The sequence below is a fragment of the Halichondria panicea genome, chromosome 1 (assembly GCF_963675165.1).
Source record: "Halichondria panicea chromosome 1, odHalPani1.1, whole genome shotgun sequence".
NCBI classification, from domain to species: Eukaryota; Metazoa; Porifera; class Demospongiae; order Suberitida; family Halichondriidae; genus Halichondria; species Halichondria panicea.
In genome coordinates, this window is record NC_087377.1 from 8,406,405 (window position 1) to 8,427,945 (window position 21,541).

The following is a 21,541-nucleotide window of genomic DNA, read 5'->3' on the forward strand; positions in this document are numbered from 1 at the left end:
GTAGCCAGGATTTTTTGGAAGAGGGGGCAAAACCTATCAGCCGCGCAGCGCCGAAATTTTGACCGGAAGCCACGCCTCGTAATTTTGACGTCACAATTGACTTGTTGGGTGTGGCCTGATGTTTATTTGCCTAGAAGAAGCTAGTTTAGCAAAGAACAAGAACTGTCTATAGATTTAGACCACAGTTTAGAGATTAAATCGTTTTGCTTGCCTACTAGCTAGCTAACTGTAGCAAGATTCCGAAGAAAGGGAGTGCTCAGCAAGATAATCAGATACAATAACTTGAGCAGAGTAGTAGAGATCCAGAAAAGGGGGGGCATTTGCCCCCTTTGCCACCCCCTGGCTACGCCACTGGTCTTCCAAGTGGATGAGCTTGAAAGCCTAGCTCCTTATAATTCTGCTGTGTGTGAGGTTATGTGCAAAGGGACAATTTGAGGAATGTATAGACTGCACACGAACTGATGGCAACTTTTTGTGTCACAGCTGCTCTAGCTCTAGCAGTGGTTTGGTGCAAATGGCTGTCAATAATAATTGTTTAGGATTGATAACCCAACATGTACAATAACAAAGACAATAAAATTAAGAGCTAGGAAAATAATTATTCGAATGTTAAACAAATTTGCATTACCAGAAAAGATGCGAATTGTTTTGAGAATTGGCATCTGCCAACGAAATTTAACCCTTAGCGTTTTTCGACTGTAGATCTGCGACCATGTCCGCATGACAGTACTAAAACTCCAAAGCGATGGCAAAAACACGTCCAACAGGTAGGTCCATGGGAGTGGTTTAGATACATATAGATTCTTTTGTGAAAGAGAATCAGAATAATTATGGAAATTCACAGACAGTCTGGTAAAAATGAAAAGACGACACATGGTCCTCTGAAGCATTGATCCATGTACAGGGTTTCATTTTGTGGGGAGGGGGGAGGTTATAGAAGATCGCAAGATGTGTATACATGTGTTAGTATGAGTTTCTTTTTCCCTCCAATGCTCCAAACGAAGAAGCCAATAAGTTGTTGAAAGATGACAAGCAAAACACAACTGGGAAAGAAAAGAAAAAGAAGTGACAAAATTTGGAAAAGCATACAAAACTTCATCCAAGTATGTTTATTCGCCTATAGTTACACTTAGTTCTGTATTCACATGTATTATTGTTTTAGAGATCGAGAACGAACTGACTGAAAATCACCGTGTTAAAAAAATACTACATGTTACCTTAGCATGCAACTGTTTCGACATAAACCTAAGTTGAAAACTGTCCTGTGTACATTGCTATAACATCATGTATTGCTATATACAGCATCACAGAGGAGGGGCCACCTCAAGCGAGATACGGGTTTTTGGACTGGTAGACGTCTCTGTTCTTCCTGCCCTAGGACACATGCATGGAGATCGCTGCTAATCGAACAGCCGGAACATTCCTACCAATTAGTGTGTGGTTAAATTTCACTTTCTACATTATGTATGTGATAGAAGCCCCGTGTTTAATTCTCATCGCCTTTGGGGGGGCTGGTTTCTTACTGACAAACATGTTTTATTGTTCCTCCTACTCCAGGATGGTATCAAGGGAGGTGTAAGTATTGATGCTTCTAAGACTATACCAAAGAGAGTGCTGACGTTCGTCCCAACTGGTTGACACTGCTAACTGTTGGGCTCAGGAACGGGCAAAACGACTGTCCTTAGATGAGGGATAGCTATGCTTGTATCTTTTCCACGAAGATTCTACTCTGTGTTACCTGGAAAAATACACATAGACCACTTTGGAATGAACTTGAAGGTGGACGACACACACTTGAGAGCAGTCTAAAGAAGATAAATGGCCTGACCATGCATGTATCTGGCTAATAGGCATATGAGGTATTACGACCAATCTTTCTATCCGGAAACTTACTCACCCTTGTATATAGCTAGTAATCCTACTTTACTTAGTACACAAAACTATCCAGGAACAAAAAATCTAATTTGTGATGCACTTCAGAGAAATCATATTCCTGCGATTCCTTCCCCCTTAGGCAAGAAGTATATACTCGCTGGAGGCACAAAGATAGTTGGTATAGCTGAGATCGTGCTATACCACTCAGGCAATGTAATGTGGAGTATGTGAGGGTAGTTGGGTTTGGAGGAAAACTAGCCTAACCTGACAACCAGGCAATGTTTCCTCCATTCTACCCACCCCTGTACCCACCCACTCCCACTATATGTGGGACATGGGTTATTCCATTCCGTCTCCTATTCTCCCTGTAGGTAGACTTATGAAGCTGTTTAGAATATCATCTGAAGTTACCAACTGTGACAGGGCCTAGGAAAACACCCCTTAACGCGGGTATACCCGAGTTTATGTTTATTGTTGAATCGGATAAAGCGTTCTCTAAGCTTCAAAATGATACCAAGATCGACCTCCTAGCTATTTTCTATCCGGAGATATGTTCGAGGGAACGCTACGAAGGTATTGCAACGCCCTCTTGAGTAAAACGCTCAAACGTCATGAATAATTGAAGTTCAATTATTGCCTTCCGGGCACTTCCGTATACTCATAAAGCTTCGTAAAAGATGTTCTGGAGAAGACAAGTTAGTTAGATGAAGGCTAGGCGTTCTAGGACTCTCTAGCTAGCTAGTATAGCTATGTAGCTGGATTGCTTGGCACCTAGGAAGGATCTTCGAAGAAATAAAGAGGCAAAGACTCCCGTCGCTCGAATGGTAAGCTCTCATGTCTTGTTATAAGCTTGTACTTATTATCTGTGTAATGTATCAGTCTTATAAAAGATCCCTCACTTGTATGGAGCCTACAGAAAGTGTCTCTGTCCTTCATACAGCTTAAAGGAAGCCTAAGTGATCTATTATAGGTAGTCTTTCACTTAGTATTCGTCCGTATCGATCTAAGGCTTGATCCAACTTATTAGTAGCCTTATAAGAAGCTTTCCTCCTTTAATTTAGTACTGGTATCACTGCCATTGTGCTTAGTAGTAACAGGCCTGATGGGATGGGTGATCACATCATGGAGGGCCCAGGAAACTGCGTGGAATTGTCGTATAATATTTATATTGATGGTTCCCCCAGGTGGTGGTAAGTGTCAGAGGCCTGAGAAACGCTTGTCTATTGGCTAGAATGTAAGTGACATTGATATTGTGTCTATCTTAACTTACTACTTATCTGTAGGTTGTTATGGAGTGTTTATGAGGATAAGTGGCACGGGATACGTACATCTAAAGAAACAAGAGTGGATCTACGCCAAGCTAGCTAGCTAGATAGCTGCTCTTTCTAATCTATTTCTGTTGCTAAATTATGTTTGTTAAGAAGTGGAGCTATGATATACCTGGCTCCTCTTGATGATTGTAAGTACTGGGCTGATGAAATAATCCTTACAAGTTGTCCTCTTTTATTTGTTAAAAATAATTAACAATAATAGGGAAATTCCCAGGGAATTTCCCCTCACGTAGACAGTAAATTTCATTATAAAAAATGAACGTTCGGTGAGTTTCTTCAACGTCCGCGCTTGACCTGTTTAAAGCTTCGTAGAGACCCAAATTTTTACAGGTAGGTAGAGGAAGAGTTGAAGTTAGCACCTGTGAAAAAAAAATTTTTTGCCCATGTTTTTCATTTCTACTAATTGGCCTACAGCTTAATTTAATTAGTGCCGCGTTAAGGGGGGTTTTCCTAGGCCCTGTCACAACTATGTTCTTGAAACGCTATTAGATAATAGAAACAATCCATCCACAAACCATGGCGGTACTATAACTACAACACTAAAGAATCCACTATACCCATCACATCTACTTCGATAGACATGCTCACTTTTCCCTCTTTCACCTTTCTCACAATCAATTTAAAATCTATTTCTGTGATCAGCGAGCAGGTGAAGAGGGGTGATAGCAAGCTTTCATGCATGGCTGTAATAATTATTCACTACAGATCAGCAGGAGAGGTATATATAGTCATATCACACTTCATGTATACCTAGCCACAACTGTCAGGATTATACATTTCCTATATTAATCGTGACACCATGCATAATGTCTGTTTCTTTTCAGGTACATATCTAGGTGCATCTTGATTCAGTTTGAAAACTCGTGTGTTGAACCAAAGATTCGGGACTACACAGAGTTGAATAGTCTGCTGCCCGAACTCTCTAGGGCAGTTGGTTTCCTCATCAGCCTTGGAAAAAAGTTCTTGGAGAACAGAATAACAGAGCTGGATGAAGATATCATTCCTGTTGTTAACAGCCTGATGAAAGGAAAAGCGTTCACTCGTGTCCTAACATCATACACATAATTATTGGCACATGCAGTCATGGTCAACGCCTCACAGCGGCCTGGTTCAGTGGCAAACCTTACGCTAGAGGAATTTAAAGAGGCAAGACTTGAAAAGTCTACAGGAGGAGTGCTCCAGGTCCACAGACACATGACACAGGTCCAGGGCTCCGCATATCTCATACTAACACTACACCTGATGGAGAAAATGAAAAAGTACCTGGAATACGTTAGGCCTCAACAACTCCATATTAAACAATCAAACATAATTATTTTTCCTCAGGAACGGAGGGAAAAAGCTTGAAAATATGGCGGCGAGGGTGGAAATCCAGGCAAAGAAGTTTAACTTCACATTTGTCACTGCTACTGAGCTAAGAAAAGCGGTGTCCGCACGACAGGTATATGTATGCTCGGATCATGTTTGTAGTCATTTGCAAGGAGGATGATCCGCAACCAACCAAGAGAAAAAAAGAGGTGAGTGCGCGAGTCCATCAAACCTGTTTTGCATGCTTGTTTCTCCCTACAGATGGTGACAGTCAGTGACGACAGAGAGCAGTCAGTGGGCAATGTGGGCCAAAAAAATCTCACAATAGTACCTGGAAGGAGTTGATTTTAGCGTTTTCAGATTTCTCTGTTGTTAGGGCACTATTTTTTGGCGGATTTGCAGAAATGCATTAGCACTAGTCAAAGGGTGTAGTTTTAAGGTTGAATGGAGTCAGACATTTTATTAGCGCAGACTATTTAAAGTTAATCACGTTAATTACAAATTCGCTAAAAATTAATTAGAATAGTATACATTAACGTATTTATAACCATGTTTCCATGCAGCGTCACATGCATGGTATATACTAGCTTTTGTGACACTTTTATTAGATTCTGAAGGCGGTGGGAATGGACGATCTCTATGGTGATCTCATAGATCACTTCCGTACAAAGATGGTGCCATACATATCTCAACTACAACCTGTCTTGATTGTGAAAGCGGACAACACATCGCCTAGTGAGAGTTTTACTCCACCATGTACGACGTTAGACGAGTTTGGGCAGGAACTATGCAATGCTGTTGCAAACCTAACTCTACATGATGTGAGTCCATTGCACTCAGAAACAAAAGTACCATGATGTACTGCCAATAAATGTTAATTAATTTTATGTGCAGATTGAACAAGAACTGGAACTGGTACTTTCCAAGCAATCTATATACCGCTCATTTTGTAGTGAGTGAACCAGAAATGGGTGCCAGCCATAACTTCATACAGCGAAAACACTAAGAGAAAATATATTAAACCTTTGTTGCCAAAAGAAGGTGAGTTTTCCCCTGTCTGTCAAACGTGTATCACCTGTATAGCGCGAAATTTTCGAAGATTGTCGTCACTAATAAGGTATTTAAATTGTTTTTAGGTGATGATTTTGAGAATTCTGCAGTAAAACTACTATTCCAAATACTCTGCGTTCATCCCAAAAGGAAAGGAGACTTTGCCGACTTTCTTATGGAGTATGACGTACATTAATCTGTTACTGCGTAGTATAATTGTTTGTTATTGTATGATAATTTGCACGTTAATTTAACAATAATAATATATACCGTATAGCGCGAAATTTTCGAGGGGCTTAATTTTCGTGGATTTCGTGGGTTAGCAATCCTACACGAAAATTAAGTCCACGAAAATCGTTCTTTACCTGCTATAACGTGCAAGATTTAAAGGCGTGGCTTCCGGTAAGCAGTCATTCCGCGAACATTGTGCAACGAAAATGCTTTTAGAGGCCAATCCACGAAATATAAGTGCCTCGAAAATTTCGCGCTATACGGTAGTTGAGTAATAACAATCTGTTATTATAGCCAGAATGCAACTTTTGTTTTAACAATAAGAAAAGTAAGCCCAACAAATCGATCAGCGACACACTTCGATGGTGTAGTACAAAGCTAGAAATTGAACACAGTTAACATTAATTTTTGTTTAGACCATTGGATTAACAAACGTTTTATAACATTTTTTTCCGTTGAGTTACATGCTGACCTAGCATATGAAGTCAATGACCGATCATTTTGCAGCATGGTTTCACAATTAAGTGCCATGCAGCTAGCAGAAAAAATTATAATCCCGCAATCCTTGTCAGTGATTTTGTCTGATGAAGTGTTACTTCTCAATTTTTTTTTTTTCATGAATATCACTAACAAATACACTTTTGTACATGTATTACGATAATATTACTGTGGACAGAAGGGAAGCTGCTAGCGTATAGCTAGAAATTTCTGCGACCCAAAAATTCTGCAAGTAGCTGTACAAAGACATTCCGCGGATAATATTTCTGCGAATTAAACTTCCAACTGTTAAATTAGGCGTGGTTAATACGCATTTGCGGATAATTTCTGCGTTTACTCATTCATTTGCAACATTTTTGGGCCGCAGAAATTAATTTCTAGCTATACCTTTCTCTCCAATACAGTAAGTCGTGTGAGCTCTCTCTCTTCCTTTTCTTTGCAGTGGCCATTGTCTTCAGCAGTTTATTATTGCTGATTCAGCAAAGCAAGTCAGATTGCACATGCGCAATAGTCTATTCTACTGACAGCCCCTCCTCTTTTTCAGTGTGCCATTTTGTTCGGATTTGCGAAGTTTCGGACTAAAGAGGTCCAGATTAGCGAGGTTCTATTGTATTACCGTAGAGCGGGTTGTTTTCATATGGTGGAATTTTCGTGTTGTAGAGCATCATACGAATTAAAAGTACGGAAAATATTCTACCGTAACACCTGTTAATAAGCGCACATCAACTACCAAGAGCCTAATTGATAGAAGGCGCATGGTTTTCTGCACAAATCTCTGCCGAAAAACAGTACTGGTCTCCACACTTCTCTATAGATGTTAAGTGTCTTTCACTATACTGGTATTGTATTACTGCTGTCAGATATGACTATACACATAAATTATTGCAGATAAACGATCAAGCTAGATTTGCTTCATTGAAACGTCATGGGCGTGGTGGCCTGCTCTTTTCCCTATAGGCGCATGCGCTTACTAACCAGATTATACGGCAGGTTCAACATCACTTTCCTGTGAGCTGTACGAATACGAAATTTTTTAATGGGTAGTTCTTATGAAAAGTTTCACCGACGAGAATTACCTGCTATATAGTATACCGATTCTAATGGAGAAAATAATAGGGGTGGAGGAAGGGGATGAGCAAAGACTAGAGTTGCTGTCTTAGTCGCCAGCAAAACCCCAACCCTTCTTCCTCTCCTTAAATTAACCAAACCTCTTCCTCATTCTGATGAAGCTAGGTCAGGCCAGGCCTCTTAGAGTTATCTTCCAACCCAATCTTCACTAGAACTGTGAATGCAATATGCGAGAAGGCAAATGCATAAAATAATTATAATGCACGTGCACAGTCGAGTCACATCTAATAAATACCATCATAAAATTACCAGTGCTACCTATATATCAAGTAGAGAGAGAGTATCGAACGTGTGTATCAGATGTATGCAGAGAGCAATGCGACTTCCTGTATATGTCATGGGCTTGCACACCAAGTGTGAGTGATGTAACCTAGCACTGTCATGGGCTTGGAATTGTCACTGACCAATCCAACTGTAGGTGATGTAATCTACTTTTTTATCACTCACACTTGGATTGGGTCAGTGTGAAAATTCCAAGCCATGTTGCTCTCCGCGCATACATTAGCCTCAATTCCAGGCCGCACTTCACATCAGGCCTGGTATCGAGTGCTTGCACATGCGCTAAATCCCCCCCCCTGGTATCTGGGGGCTTTGGATAACATCGTTAAAACAATGACATCACAACAAACGGAAAGGAAGTAGATAGAAAGTTCGATTGAAGGTTTCTAGCCCATCGAATAGCATTCTCTGATAGCTACCCGACTCCTAATCATTCTATTACCGTAATCGTTCTAATAAGCACCAATTACCAAAAGATCGAATTTGGAACTGTTGAATAGGCGTGGTTTAACCATAGATTGAAGAGAAAGGGATTGGCAACGGAGGCAGTTCACGTTATGCTTTTACATTGAGTGTACACTGAAACCATCTGTGTTTCGCACTGCGAAAACCCGGGAAACTTATTGTGTCTAATGCATACTTTTCAAAGATCCCTCCCAACACTTCACACATGCCCCTGATGGTAGGTATCATTTGGAAATGAAATTTTGATTTTTCGTGAAGTAGCTAGAGGTACACAGAGCGCTTTTTCATCTTGTGTTCCTATAGTACCTATGATAATTACATCTAAGGTTGTGTTACCATAGATATAAGAGGAGAGGGATGGGAAACGCGACGTAAATAGCATTGACGATCCGCGTTTCGGTCAATGTTTTCTTCTTTATTTCCTCCAACCCATGCTATTAGCTAGTACTAGGCTATAAACTAGCTACTGAGCTCCATGTATTAGCAATGGCCAGTGGAACAGTCACAACAAGGTAGCAGCAATAGTTAGTGAGACCCTCCAAGCAGTAAAAAGCAGCTTGGACAGCAAATTCTTGAGAGGAGCTCTGTCTGTACCGTTGAGTATTCCAGTACAGTCACAGACATGATAGAGAATTATGGAAATGTAGCAAAGTTCTGTCGTAAATTACTATGCCGATACGATGAACCAACTATCAATGAATACAAAGAGACATTTACCTACATTCAATCATTGATGTAACGTTCTAAATGGGTACACAAAAAGTCTGCTTTTAAAAACCAGCTTACTAAGACAAAAATGAACATTACTTACCAACCTAAAGCCAAGTGGCTTTGATTTTACTTGCATACAATGCCCAGCTACTTAAGAAAGAGGGAATCATTAATATTTTGGGCTGTAGTCATAGCCTCTCCTTGTAGAAGGTACACAAAGCCACTAGATAGAGTCGAAACGATAATACAACATTCAAAAAACTGCCTTTGAAAGTTTTCAAGCTCTTGGTGAGATACACAACACTTCTATATGATGCACAGTAGGTGTGGATGCTCAGCACAGTACTAAGAGTCCCAGTGGGGAGCTGTGAATGATTGTGAATGATAGTAATAACATTTCCCGCTGGGTTGGCGGGGTGTCTAGAGCCGAAACGCAGATCAACCTTTTGGCATTACACTGAAGTGATTGTGCGCACGTGCTCTGTTTCCCATCCCTCTCCCTTCTTATATCTATGGTGTTACTAAGTAGTGTGCTTTGTCCCAAATGGCCACAAAAATGAGGTGAAGTTGATGTTTAGCAGCAGAACTGCTCATAGACTTTTTTACAGACAGCAAAAACAATTCTCATGAATTATTCATGTTTAGACTCCCACGTTAGAAGTAAGCCTCGATTAAAACCGCGGGGAAACACGGATGCACTCCGTTGTCAATCTATAGTTAACAGCTCAAAATCTCAGGCTAATTCTGTATGTTTGGGAGGTGCAAAATTTCGTGCTTTCCGAGGCAGAGTAGTTAACAGGAAAATTTAAACTGTATTTATAAGCAAAGCTATTGGTGGGTGTGGTTTCCTGGCATCGCGAATATTAGAACTTCTACTGAAGGCAAATAGCACCGTCAAAAATTTAATTTCCCGCTATAATAATAATTATTATGGATCTCTATTAATTTTGTTTCCAGTTCCTAACCACCCCCATTTTCAATTTGTATTATTTATAGTTGTGGCCTAGGAACGAGGCCACACGTTTCTGACCACCATGAACATCTTAAAAGATTAATCTTTCAATGCGCCATGTGTATAAAAAATTATTAAAAACACCACACAAAAAATAATGGTCTGACAAAATTAATTACATGTATACGGCCTGCACCCACAACACAGAAGATAAGATAATTGATAAGCTTAACATAATAGCTTACCCGGACCCACAAGCGAAGCTCCATTGACAAGCACCGTTTGAATCTGGAAGCAGATCTAGACTGAATCAGATAAAAGATTGGATGACCACGAGGACACAAAATTTATGCGCATGCCAATAAAAGAGTCAGTTCCATCGCAAACACACCCCTTTTCTGCGCATGCGCATTCAAACCAATGGTATCCGCTAAACTGTATGCCCCCCCTGGCCCCCCCCCTTATCTTTTGGTGTGTACAGGGGAAAAAAAAAAAAACCAATACAATGCCTGAAGGTCACGGTGTTGGAATTCACCCCCTGCATTGATCTATGTGTGGGCAATTGAACGAGTTAATTGATGGTTGTTAGTGTGTATGTATACGTAATCATCCAACAGAAAGCTGTGTTCATGCAGGTTTTAACATGGATTTAAAGCTCACTATTTCAGGATAAGTCGATCTGCAATTAATGTGTGGATTGCATGGTCAGCCTTGCACAGTCATGTTGATGGTGAGATATGAGATGCTTGGAACCCCAGTTGAGCTAAACTTAATTGTGCGGTGAGCTGTTTGTTTTCAAAGTGTATCAGTCGGCTGTTGGCAGTTTGTAATACATATCGTATCTACTGGCCTGATGCAGTTGTAGAGTGTAAAAGAATTCTCATGCAGATGTACCTCAAGCTAGGGTATAATTATGTTTGTGGTTATAGTATGGAATTTATATCTGTATTTGTTTTATTCGTTATTGTTTCCTGTCTGTTGATCACACTTTGTGTTCTAACTCATGCCGTGGTACACTTTTACTGTTTAATAACAACTTTTTAGCCTGCCTAATCTTGTTCAATCCTAGAATAGCTCTATATACAGTATATATATACAGCTGATTTTGGACTATTATTATACTCAAGACGTGGACTATTATTATACTCAAGACGTGGGCTATTCTGCATGGTAAAGTGGTGCTGCAGAGCAGTTACTGAATACATTTCTCTACAAGAAGTATTGTATACGTATCTACTTTTTCAGAGTTAAATTGTGAACCACAATTAGGAGCTAGCTACGGTCATGCACAATGAAAACCCAGTCGGCGATCGCATTTGCACAGAACACTGGAAGATCGAACGTACATCACCACTTCATTCGTGAACAAGTTGTTGTTGCCAAGACCGTTGAAGTTCTATTATATACTGTAGCCCGAGTCAAGTTTGAGAAAGAGATGGCTGCATGGATTTGTTCCCCATCATCAAACAAAATTAACTATAATGTTTAGTCTAGTTCGGTCAATTAATGCATGTAACCACGTGTTTTGTCATCTTTCTTACTCTGTCAATCCCACCTAAGTTACATTGCAAGCTTTGCCAATATACACATGTCGCACCCCATCGATTAAGACTTCTCGTGTTGCAAACATAATTATAAATACTTGTCAGAACGTAAGCGTAATCGCATACATGCATGTGCAACAGCTAGAGGTAGGGGCATGTACTTTATCCTCCTTATAGGCCTATATATATATTATACATGCAGCAAATAATTATTGGTATAATTATTACATTGACTTTATAATCATGCATGTACCGTATAGCGGGTATAATTATTTCGAGGGTATAAATTTTCGCGGATGTGCCTTTAGAAAGGTTTTCGCAGATTTAATTTTCGTGGAATAGCGCCTTTTTTGCAGCATGCATGCATGAAATATTAAATTTGCGGTTATAAATGTTCGCGGTTCATGCCTAATCCGCGAAAACCACGAACATTTATACCCTTGAAATATACCCTCTATACGGTATCCATGCAATTAAGGGTGTTCAACAAGCAGTCTCCAACAAGTCATGGTACATGAATGCATGCATGCCATGGCCTTCCGGGATTGAAAAAACACCTATACTATAATTATATGTATTTCACCAGCTCAACATAATTATGCATGCAGGTATAATTACGTATTATATAAATACAAGGTTCCGGTCGATTTACAAAAAAATACAGTGGAACCTCCATTAACGACCACCTCCGAATAGCAACCACACGCTATATAACGGCCAAGAGCTCAGGTCCGGATTGAAACTACAATGACTTCAATGTAAAGCAACCTCTCAAAAGCGACCACCTCTCTACTCCGTACAACGAGCAGCTTTCTAGTCCCCAACTAGCTTTAGCAATGGAAAATAACCTCCCAGAACGGACAGCCACACCCAGAATTAGCAGAAAATTATTGCTGAGATAGCATTATTTTGCACAATCGTGAAAACCTGGCTGTAGCTTGTCTCTACAGCCTTTTCAAAGCTTGTATGAGCTAAAGAAGCAGTTAGCAAAGCCCCAAGATTCATTTGCAGCAAGAAATGACTTGTAGAAAATACATAGCTGGAAATCGAAACCTCCCAAGGAAGACCACCTCTCTATAACGGCCAAAAGGCTGGTCCCCAATGGTGTCCGTTTTATGGAGGTTCCACTGTACACCAACGGCTCTGCAGCCTACTCGGACAATTATGCGACGCCAACTCCATTTTTTAGTGAAAGTAAGTATTAGAATTGTAATTATACACGAGTGTGAATGGGGAAGAGTAGGACAAAAAGTTTGCAAACAATATTATGGGTTAATTGGGTTGGTATAATAGTCTTTGCATGCTTGGGGGTGGGGCTCAATCTTTATGTCTTTACCAGATGGGTTCAGCACTACTTCTCTCTTTATGCGAGACCCTCGTCGATCCCCATCAACCTGCACATGTTAACGTTTCTGTATAATTATGTGCAAAACTGCCTTAGCTATACTGGCTTCTTTAGCTCTGACAGCCACTCTAGAGGTAGGCTATGCTGTGTATCTCAAGAATACAGTAACTCCTACTCTTCCCCCGCCGGATATTAGTACCTAGCAATGATAAGTTCATCTAGCCTTGTTTTTGAAGCTTGATCTTAGCATCTTCATGGCCGCATTTGTAGTTTAAAAGTGGCATGAAGTCATCAACATTTTTGGGGCTAATTAGCATAATTGAATTAAGTTAATCAGTTTTTTGGAAAAAGAAAACATTGAGCTTCATTTTGGATCATTTTGATGCAGCATACACTGTATATATTGCAAATAATACAGCAGTATGAACATAGTGTTAAATTTTGGTATTTACAGCCAGACCCGGGCCTTAACTACGCAGAGCACCCAAATCAGTAGACAATCTCTGTATACTAATAATTATTGGTTATACATGCTGCATGCTGCATGTGCTCCAGGCCTTGGTATACTATAATTAATATGTATAATTATAGCTCATAATTTTATACATTTACCCTAAATAGCTACTATGTTTTTAGGTTACAAAATAGCACTATTTCACACCTTTTAGCCACTGGACCCAACTGGAAAGATTGATAGTTGGAGCATCCAAAGACGGCGTGGATTCGAGGATAGCAAAGACCATGCAACATGAACTTTTTGGCATAATTATAATAATATGCTCTTCCGGATCCCCGTGCATGCATTAATTTTTTCACAATAATAATTATTATGTTTTTTTGAACTTGTTTTTTTGCAGGAGACAAAAATTATAATAATAATACAGTGCATGGAACTTCTGTTAAGAACCACCTCCGAATAAAGGCCATGGAGTTGCTGTGGACAGGGCGGGCGACAGGCACCCATGCATGCAGGTCCCAAATAAACAGTTTGTGTACAAAACAACCCCTCAACAAAGGCCACCTCTAACACAGTGCGTCCTAAAAGTTCCGATTATAGTTTGTAGTTAAAGTATGCATGCATGTAGATCTATTTCCAAAACTCCACTATAATGTATTCATTCTGTTAGCGAATCTCGTTTTAGAAATAACAATTTTGATGTCACTAACAGAAAAAACAAAACAATTAATTAATTATATATGCTCATTAGATCTTCAATGCTATACATGCAACAGTAATATTATAATGTGTTTCATGTACGAAACTTGAGTAATCGGCTCTTCCGGTCCTCTCCTTTTTTGTTAAAATACCTTCTGAACTAACACTTCCGTTTATGATTTAAGAAAACGTGTGCAACTTTTTAGATGTTTTTAGGGTAAATTGTGCATTTTGCTGATTTTCGTCCACTAGCACCATAGCAGCTGAACACATGCAGAAATGCAAATAGAATTTAACTGTAAATACAACACTTTGCAATTCTTTATATTAAAATTATGACAATTGGGTATGCTTTATATTGTAGTGATGAGAAGCAAATGTTATAGTGTAGAATATAATTATGTCACTTGCAAAATTCAATGCAGTATAGGTTAACAGCATACGATATAGAGTAAAGGTTGTTAATAGTTTACAGTCTGTCAAAAAACTCTTGCGCTTGGCTGACATCGGTATAAATTGCAACAAGATTTCTTTTCAGGTTGGCAGCAGCCATGCATGGAACCTGAGTGAAAGTAACAGCTAACATTAATTATAGAGTGTACAAATTTGTACAATCTTACAATGTCACCTCAGTAAACGTACAAATTTGTACACTCTCTATATTCACTTGCAAGTACATACATAATGCATCTAAGAGAGTGTACAAATTTGTACATGTATGCAGTTTAGATTCTTATCTATCATAGCTTTTGAGGTACAAATTGTACATTATGTAAGTACATGCATGAGAGGTAGAAAGGGAAGGGTTGAAATGCTATGGTAATGTACAGGATAGAAATGTGGGTTCCATATACAGGAGTTCAAGTAGGTTATCCATGCTATTACGGATGAAAGTCACCAGCCACTAGGCCTGTGCCAAATATGTGTAATAATAGGTGTCATCAATTTGAATAATAGGGCTGATGAAGTTGAATAATAGGCTCATCTAAGTGTGAAGAATAATAGGTGAAAAAATTTGAATATTTGGCACAGGCCTACCAGCCACCTGCACTAAAATAATCCCTGCTGCATGCGTCAGTGCATGTACAATACACATACCGGTGCATATGAGCTAAATACTTAATCAATAACTTACCACTCTGTGTTGCATCAATAATGGTGGATGCATCATGGCTGAATGTCTCTATCAGCTCTCTTTGAAGAGAGTCATCACCCTCAGAACATCCGAACAGGTTGTGATGACCCTGATTTATCTGTTTGTGGGATAGTTGTCCATCCTGTGACCAGTGCCCAACTACTATTCCCTTCACTGCTGGAGTCAAGAGGCCATCTGTTTGCTTATCTGTATAATAATAATTAGGATGCTTTAATTGGTGTATATTATTTTGATGGCTGCATGCATGTGTGTATATTACCTGGCTGGGCCGACTTGTCATAAGCATAAGCAACTTCTGTTGAGTCGTAGCACTTCAGTAGTCCTGACTTAACAGAATCAATTTGCTCCACACTGCAAATCACGACTAGAGTGAAAAACTTCAAGGTACTGCTTGAATAATTGAGCTGCCTACTTGTGTAAACCATTTTCTCAATCACTTCAGTGCTGCAATTCTGTAAAACGAAAACAGTGCATGTATATACATAGTTGATAGTTCTATATTAATTATGTCCACTGGCTACGAGCTATACGCACAAGTAGGTAGTCAGCATTTTTCATTCCAGTAAGTCACATGATAACACTTATATATTGTCCACTACATTCAAATTTATGGCAACACAAACCATCCTTGGCCTCGGGGCTTTGCCCTCGTCCTCGGAGGTTTACTGCCATAAATTCTAATGTAGTGACAATAAGAATTGTATCTAAAACCATGCACCATGAATGCTAACACTTTGTTAAAGACGCACATAAGTTTGAGAATTAATAATTATGCATATATAAACTTAACTTCAGGTAAGCCGGTGAAAATCAGCTGGGCACCACAATATGATGAGTCAGCATCTTTGATGTCTTGTGCTGAAAGCGATTGAAAGTCTCCGCTCACAACAGCAACACGAGCATCATTGACTGTCTTAACCATATACCGAGCGATGGAGCTTGAGAATTGAGTGCACTCTGGCAGTAGGTCTTAAACACTTCTGGAATTTGATGGCGAAGGTCCAATCCTTTAAAGCGTGTCTCCTCGGTGAATGCGGGGAAGTTTAAACAAGCATCTTTCCACGATGCACAGTTAGTGCAACGTAAGAATGCCCTTTTAATTGCCTCCAATGCTCTGAAATGAATGGCTTCATTTTTCATTTCTTTCAAAGAAATGTCTTCTTCGATCAGCTTCTGGAGAATTTCATCCTGAAAATCAATGTCCAGATGATGTAATGGCTGAAGCAGGTGTTGCTTGAACTCAGGAGTGGATTGTAGATGCTTTTTGTTGAGTTTCTGATCCTTCAGTGACCCCAATTCATACATGTCCATCACCTCCTGGACCTTGTCCCACACACTTTTGGCGAATACGGCTTGGGCGTAAATATTTTCCCTTGAGTCCGAGAAAAACCCTATGTATAGATGTAGTAAAAGAAAGGAAAGTGCAGCAACAACTCAAAGTTTGTGACTGGCTCATTGCTTCATAGTATGACTATAATTATATGCTCTACTCTCTCTATGTATTATAGTCGGATATGACATTTTGGGTGTTGTTTGGCAGATAAAATTGGCACCAAAATGAGTCACTAGATTCGAGGTAGGGATCTCATTTTAGCCGCGGCTATTACCGGATTAACGAGAGTCTATATAGTGTCAACATAATTTATATTCATTGGATGTGTTCATGTTCACAAATTATAGGTTAGATGCTTCTACATGCATGTTTGTTCCTATGATAGGAATAGTTTTGGACCTTATACAATAATATTAGAGACCTAAAAATTAAATATAGAGCCTGTACCTCTGGAAGAATGCATCTGGCACATGTTCTCTTCCATTCGGGTGAAGGTGTTGGTGTTTCATCTGTTGTTGGATCTTTGCCATTCAGCACATATAGACGAGCGACAAGCTTCGACCTATATTAAAAAATTAATTATGAGCAAGTATATTATAGAACACAGGACCACAACACATTATTCGCGATCGCATCCCTATTATAATTAATTTATGTATGCATGCATGCATATTGGCCAGTTCTATGGAGACTTGTCACGTGACGGAGGAGAGCTTTGCCCCAATGTCATTATATATGCAACCATAAAAGTATGAAGGTTGATTACCCTAAGGTGGTAAAGAAAAACATTATCATTCAGCTCAGCTCAGCTCACATAATCTCGGTGGGTCATGTTGTGATGAAAGTGCCCATTTGCATTATGCCGAGATGCGAGCCATAAAGATTCTTCATCTGTAAGTCCCGCATACAAACTACTTTCAGCATGCATGGAGCCTTCAGAATTTAGGACTTGTCTGGCTTTAATGCCATGAACACCCCCATGAACCTCATAACGATATACATCTTTCAGCCTCTCCTGAAACAACTCTTTAGTCCTGACGTCCTTGCATGCTACAGCCAACGGAGGAATACCAATTCCTGTTGAATCTTCTTTAAGCCTTGTTTTGAGGGCATCCACGAACACTGGATCTACTCGGCGGAGCAAAACGTGATGCTGGAGGCTCTTCACAGTTGTTAACCAGAATGTCGAGCAAACCTAAAAGGAGATAATAATTATGTATAGCCATATACATATACAATTGTAATTTGCTAGTAATTATATTACTTATAGGCGCTTTTATATCAACCATATAAAGCTCAGCATATTATATAATATATAAGGGTCTCTTAGCAGCACGTGCTTCAGTTCCTTCAAGGCTATCATTTGCGCCAGAGCTGAAGTGTTCGTCTTGATCTTGGGAGGTTTGGTAAGCTTCGGACACATTACCATCAGTGCAATTGAATGCACCCTGTCAAAAATGGTAAACTTTTTAACGAACTGGATATAGCATTGGTTGTGTGCCTAAATTTTTTGGAGAATTCCCTCTTGTTCCATTCAAAATTGTCCCGGCTTACTATCCCCTTTCCGTGGTTTTCAAAAAGTACCTGCAAGGCCAATTCAATGTCAAATGCTTGAATAAGTTAATTAAACCATGCGCGTGAGCAAACTAGAGTCTATAGCATTAAAACTATAACAATCCAAATGTTGAGCCTACCAATATTGCTTGGTCAGTTCTAGTCCCTTTAGCATGTTCCTTTGCAGTCACTACAGCCTTCACTAACCGCAGCTGCTAGATCCGCATGCAGCGTGCGCAGTATAGATCTCCCGCAGCTGCTAGCTAGCTTATAACTGAATTACAGCATAGATACTATAAATTTATAGTATCTATGATTACAGTATAGTATACGAGTATAGATAGTAGCTATAGACTATAATACTAGCTAGCTGCAGGAGATTGACTGTATACTAGCAGCTGTTATATAGCTCAATTCACCTCACAGTTCACAGTGCTTGTGAATTATTGTCTTCCTGCGCATGGTCAGCTCGGAGCTCTCACATTCAAACTTACTGGACTGCCGGTTGTGACATCTTTTCTCAGTTAAACATGGGACTATTCTACTAATTCATTATTGTGGAATGACTTTGATAGCTCAAAATCATCTATGCTGTGCCTTTGACTCACCGGAGTTGTTAACGGCGCTTCCAATCGACTCCTCTTCTTACTGGGGCAGGTGTCGATAACTCTGAGAGCGAATCTCCTGCTAAGAGAAGAAAAGAAGGTAACTTATCTGCAACCTCGTGGGAATCAATTGCCACTTTATCGCACATCCCGTCTGGAAATACAAGTATCCATTTCGATGACTTGGAAATGGATGGTACTCAAAGTTCTTGTCAGCTACAAGACTCAGTGTTTAACACATCTCTGACGGAAATTGAAGGATCGAATACTGCACACTCACAGGCCACTGTTACTCCTCCTTTAAACACTCAAAGTTCAAGAAGTGTTTCACAAGTAGATCTACTTAGCTCAACCTGCTGTGAGCACCGTTGCCTTGCCTCTTTTAGTCTTTTAGAAATAGAAAGTTGGCAAAAAACATTTCGAAACAGAAACAAAGTGGAACAGAAGCAGTTCCTCCTAGATACTGTTAACTTTTCAGTTGCTAAAGGAAGCAAATCCATCCAGTACAAACTCTCACTATCGGGGAAGCAAGTTTGTAAGTATGCTTATTTAAAAGTGTTCGAAATTTCCGAGAAAAAACTAAGAAATGTAGCTACTCTTTTGAAACAAGATATTACGCTATCACAGCCGCAGGTTAAACGGCAGAGGCCAAAGTCCGATAAGTACACGACTGCTGCTGCTTGGATGGAACGATATTTTAGCCGCATCGGTGATAAAATGCCTCACATCCAGCAGACTCACCTGCCACACTTCATGTCTAGAAAGATGGTGTATGAGCTGATGGTTCAAGATCTCATTGATCAGGGTGTCTGCAAACCAGATATAATTTCAAGCTCTCATTTTTATGCTCTGTGGAAGGATAAATTCCGATACTGTATCATCCCAAAGGTATATACTTTATGTTGCAAGGGTTGTATTAGCAGTATACAGCATGCATGATAATTATATAAACGATATATATATAACAGACATGTGATTGCCAATTATGCATGTGTATAATTGTTTTCAGAGTAGCCTATTCAGTAAGTGTGACATCTGTGTGAGGTTTGCTAGCGAGAGACTGAAGGTTGTAGGTGATAAGAGCAGGCGTGAGCAGTTATCAACGGAATACAAACAGCATCTGGATTTAGTCGAGTATGCATGTCATTTGTGGATAAATTATAAAATGCATAAAATAAATTATGTATATAAAATAATGCACATGCATTTTTGTGTTTTAACAGATCTGAGCGTCGCAAGTACTATCACCATCGTGAGAAGTCTAGAAGCGAGCCCACAAAGTACGTGACTGCATGTTATGATTGATGGCATGGACCAGAATAAAACCAACGTCCCTCATATCACTCAGCAGACCAAGTCAAGCCAGAATCTGTGACGGTTACGCACTCACCTTACAGGAGCATTGATTCATACCAAGTCAGAGAAAGGAAAATTGGCATTTGCTTTTTTTGACTTGCTCCAGTGGCCTCACGACTCAAACTTAACGATAACAGTCCTCACCTCAATTTTAACCCAGCTCCAAAGCAAACTAGGCACAATTCCTCCTATTTTATATCTTCAGCTGGATAACACTGCTCGTGAGAACAAAAACAAGTACGTGTTTTCATTTTTGGCACTTCTCGTTCTACTGAAGATATTCAGGAAGGTAAACATGACTGTATATGCATGCACACTGTAATAAGTATATACTTACAGTGATTATAATTCTATCTTTCATACTTGCATGCATGTTGCAGATTCGTGTCAATTTTCTACCAGTGGGTCACACTCATGAAGATGTGGATCAGTTTTTCTCCAAAATATCAGCACACTTATCTCGTGTGGGTGCAGAAACCATTTTCATAGGAATTCTAAAGTCTATATATAAAAAAATGTTCCCATTAATTGCTTACTTGAGACTTTACAAAAAGAAGAGTCATAGCTGATAGAATTGACTGCTGTACATAAGCATTGCACCTAGCTAGTTGTTCTGTAGGAAGCTAAGAAGTAACTAGTAGCAATAACACAGAAAAGCACCTGCAAACAACTATTCATGATAAGTATATACATAATCCCTATATACATGATACACAAGATTATACCATTAATTTTGTAACAAAACGGATTAACCAATTCATGTCGTACCAACAGACCACTGTACATGAATTCTAACTATTTGTACATGTACAATAATTATAATACATGTATACTGTAAAGAGGACAACGTACATACTATAACCTTTAGCCATCTTATAGAACAAGAGATCGATGGTGAAGCTTTGTTAGATCTGACTGATAACCAGATTCAACTGCTTATCCCGAAAATTGGCCCACAAGCAAAGTTTCAAGGAAAACTTTACTGAACCCAGAAGCAAAGGTAAAGCTACACACGATTTACTACTAATACAGATATTACAATGTGTACAGGTACATGTACAATACCACAATCATGTAGATCAATAAGTGCGTTAATTCCACATGCAGGACATCAATACCTCCCATGAGTGCCCTACCTCCTATGACTGCCCTACTTTTGAGGTACAGTTGAACCTTTAATCAATGATTTTGATAGTAAATGTACAGGTCAGCCCCTATCCTCCACTCAACCCACTCTTCAACGAGGTATGTTACAATTGTCGATCAGAGGCCACTCATATCATTTATCACATTGTAGTTTCCTGATGATGACTCTCTTAGTGAGGAGGATCACTCATTCACAAGTATGGTACGTTCAAAACATTTACTTTATATCATTATTAATTATTGTAACATTTGCACAGCTATCAACAAGTCACACTTCAGTTTTCACAAATGTGAGTGATACACTACAGCCATTGGACGAAAACTCTATGGCTAAACAAAATACAAGGGTGAGCCTAAAAAAAATACACCTATTAAACTATAATTATTATACAACAAACTTTGTAGGAATCAACACCCATGAACGAGGAGGCACAGAGTGTAGAAGTAAGTCTACACAGTACGTATTACATATTGAATAATCGTTGTGATACACATGCAGCATTTAAGATCAGAACCAC

General features: G+C 39.4%; 2 protein-coding genes across 20 annotated transcripts in view; one reads left to right on the top strand and one right to left on the bottom strand.

The window, feature by feature from the left end:
* LOC135341587 (uncharacterized) overlaps positions 1–21,541 on the bottom strand; it is a 72,071-nt gene extending 50,530 nt beyond the window's left edge. Inside the window, exons 1-8 of one of the 11 annotated variants that reach the window (XM_064538186.1) lie at positions 18,057–18,139; positions 17,177–17,946; positions 16,810–16,924; positions 15,820–16,420; positions 15,442–15,481; positions 15,289–15,393; positions 15,009–15,215; positions 14,171–14,435 (exon numbers count right to left, since the gene is read on the bottom strand). In XM_064538186.1, coding sequence (XP_064394256.1) covers positions 14,353–14,435; positions 15,009–15,215; positions 15,289–15,393; positions 15,442–15,481; positions 15,820–15,951 — 567 coding nt within the window. In that variant the 5' untranslated portion in view covers positions 15,952–16,420; positions 16,810–16,924; positions 17,177–17,946; positions 18,057–18,139 and the 3' untranslated portion in view covers positions 14,171–14,352. Of the gene's footprint in view, positions 1–6,065; positions 7,576–7,614; positions 10,134–12,573; positions 12,767–14,170; positions 14,436–15,008; positions 15,216–15,288; positions 16,421–16,809; positions 16,925–17,176; positions 17,947–18,056; positions 18,140–18,335 lie in introns of those variants that run through there. The other 10 variants (XR_010396577.1, XR_010396581.1, XR_010396585.1 and 7 more) reach the window with 10 other exon arrangements.
* Positions 34–5,827, top strand: LOC135341681 (uncharacterized). Of its 9 annotated transcripts, none has more exons than XM_064538358.1 (8): positions 34–1,103; positions 1,163–1,249; positions 1,303–1,859; positions 4,031–4,723; positions 4,776–4,841; positions 5,123–5,362; positions 5,409–5,555; positions 5,651–5,827. In XM_064538358.1, exons 4-7 carry the CDS (start codon positions 4,652–4,654, stop codon positions 5,472–5,474), a joined length of 444 nt encoding a protein of 147 aa, XP_064394428.1. In that variant the 5' UTR covers positions 34–1,103; positions 1,163–1,249; positions 1,303–1,859; positions 4,031–4,651; the 3' UTR covers positions 5,475–5,555; positions 5,651–5,827. The 9 variants fall into 9 exon arrangements, with proteins under 9 accessions (XP_064394428.1, XP_064394436.1, XP_064394421.1 ...); XM_064538366.1 differs by having other exon boundaries at positions 34–767; positions 1,005–1,103; positions 1,163–1,859; XM_064538326.1 differs by lacking the exons at positions 34–1,103; positions 1,163–1,249; positions 1,303–1,859 and adding exons at positions 2,353–2,699; positions 3,060–3,109 and having other exon boundaries at positions 3,159–4,478; positions 4,533–4,723.

Bases quoted from the DNA above. Each gene is read 5' to 3' on its own strand.
- LOC135341681 (XM_064538351.1), top strand. From the start codon at position 4,652: ATGTATGCTCGGATCATGTTTGTAGTCATTTGCAAGGAGGATGATCCG. The intron at 4,724-4,775 runs GTGAGTGCGCGA...TTCTCCCTACAG, and splicing joins CAACCAAGAGAAAAAAAGAG to ATGGTGACAGTCAGTGACGA. The intron at 5,363-5,408 runs GTACCATGATGT...TTTTATGTGCAG, and splicing joins CATTGCACTCAGAAACAAAA to ATTGAACAAGAACTGGAACT.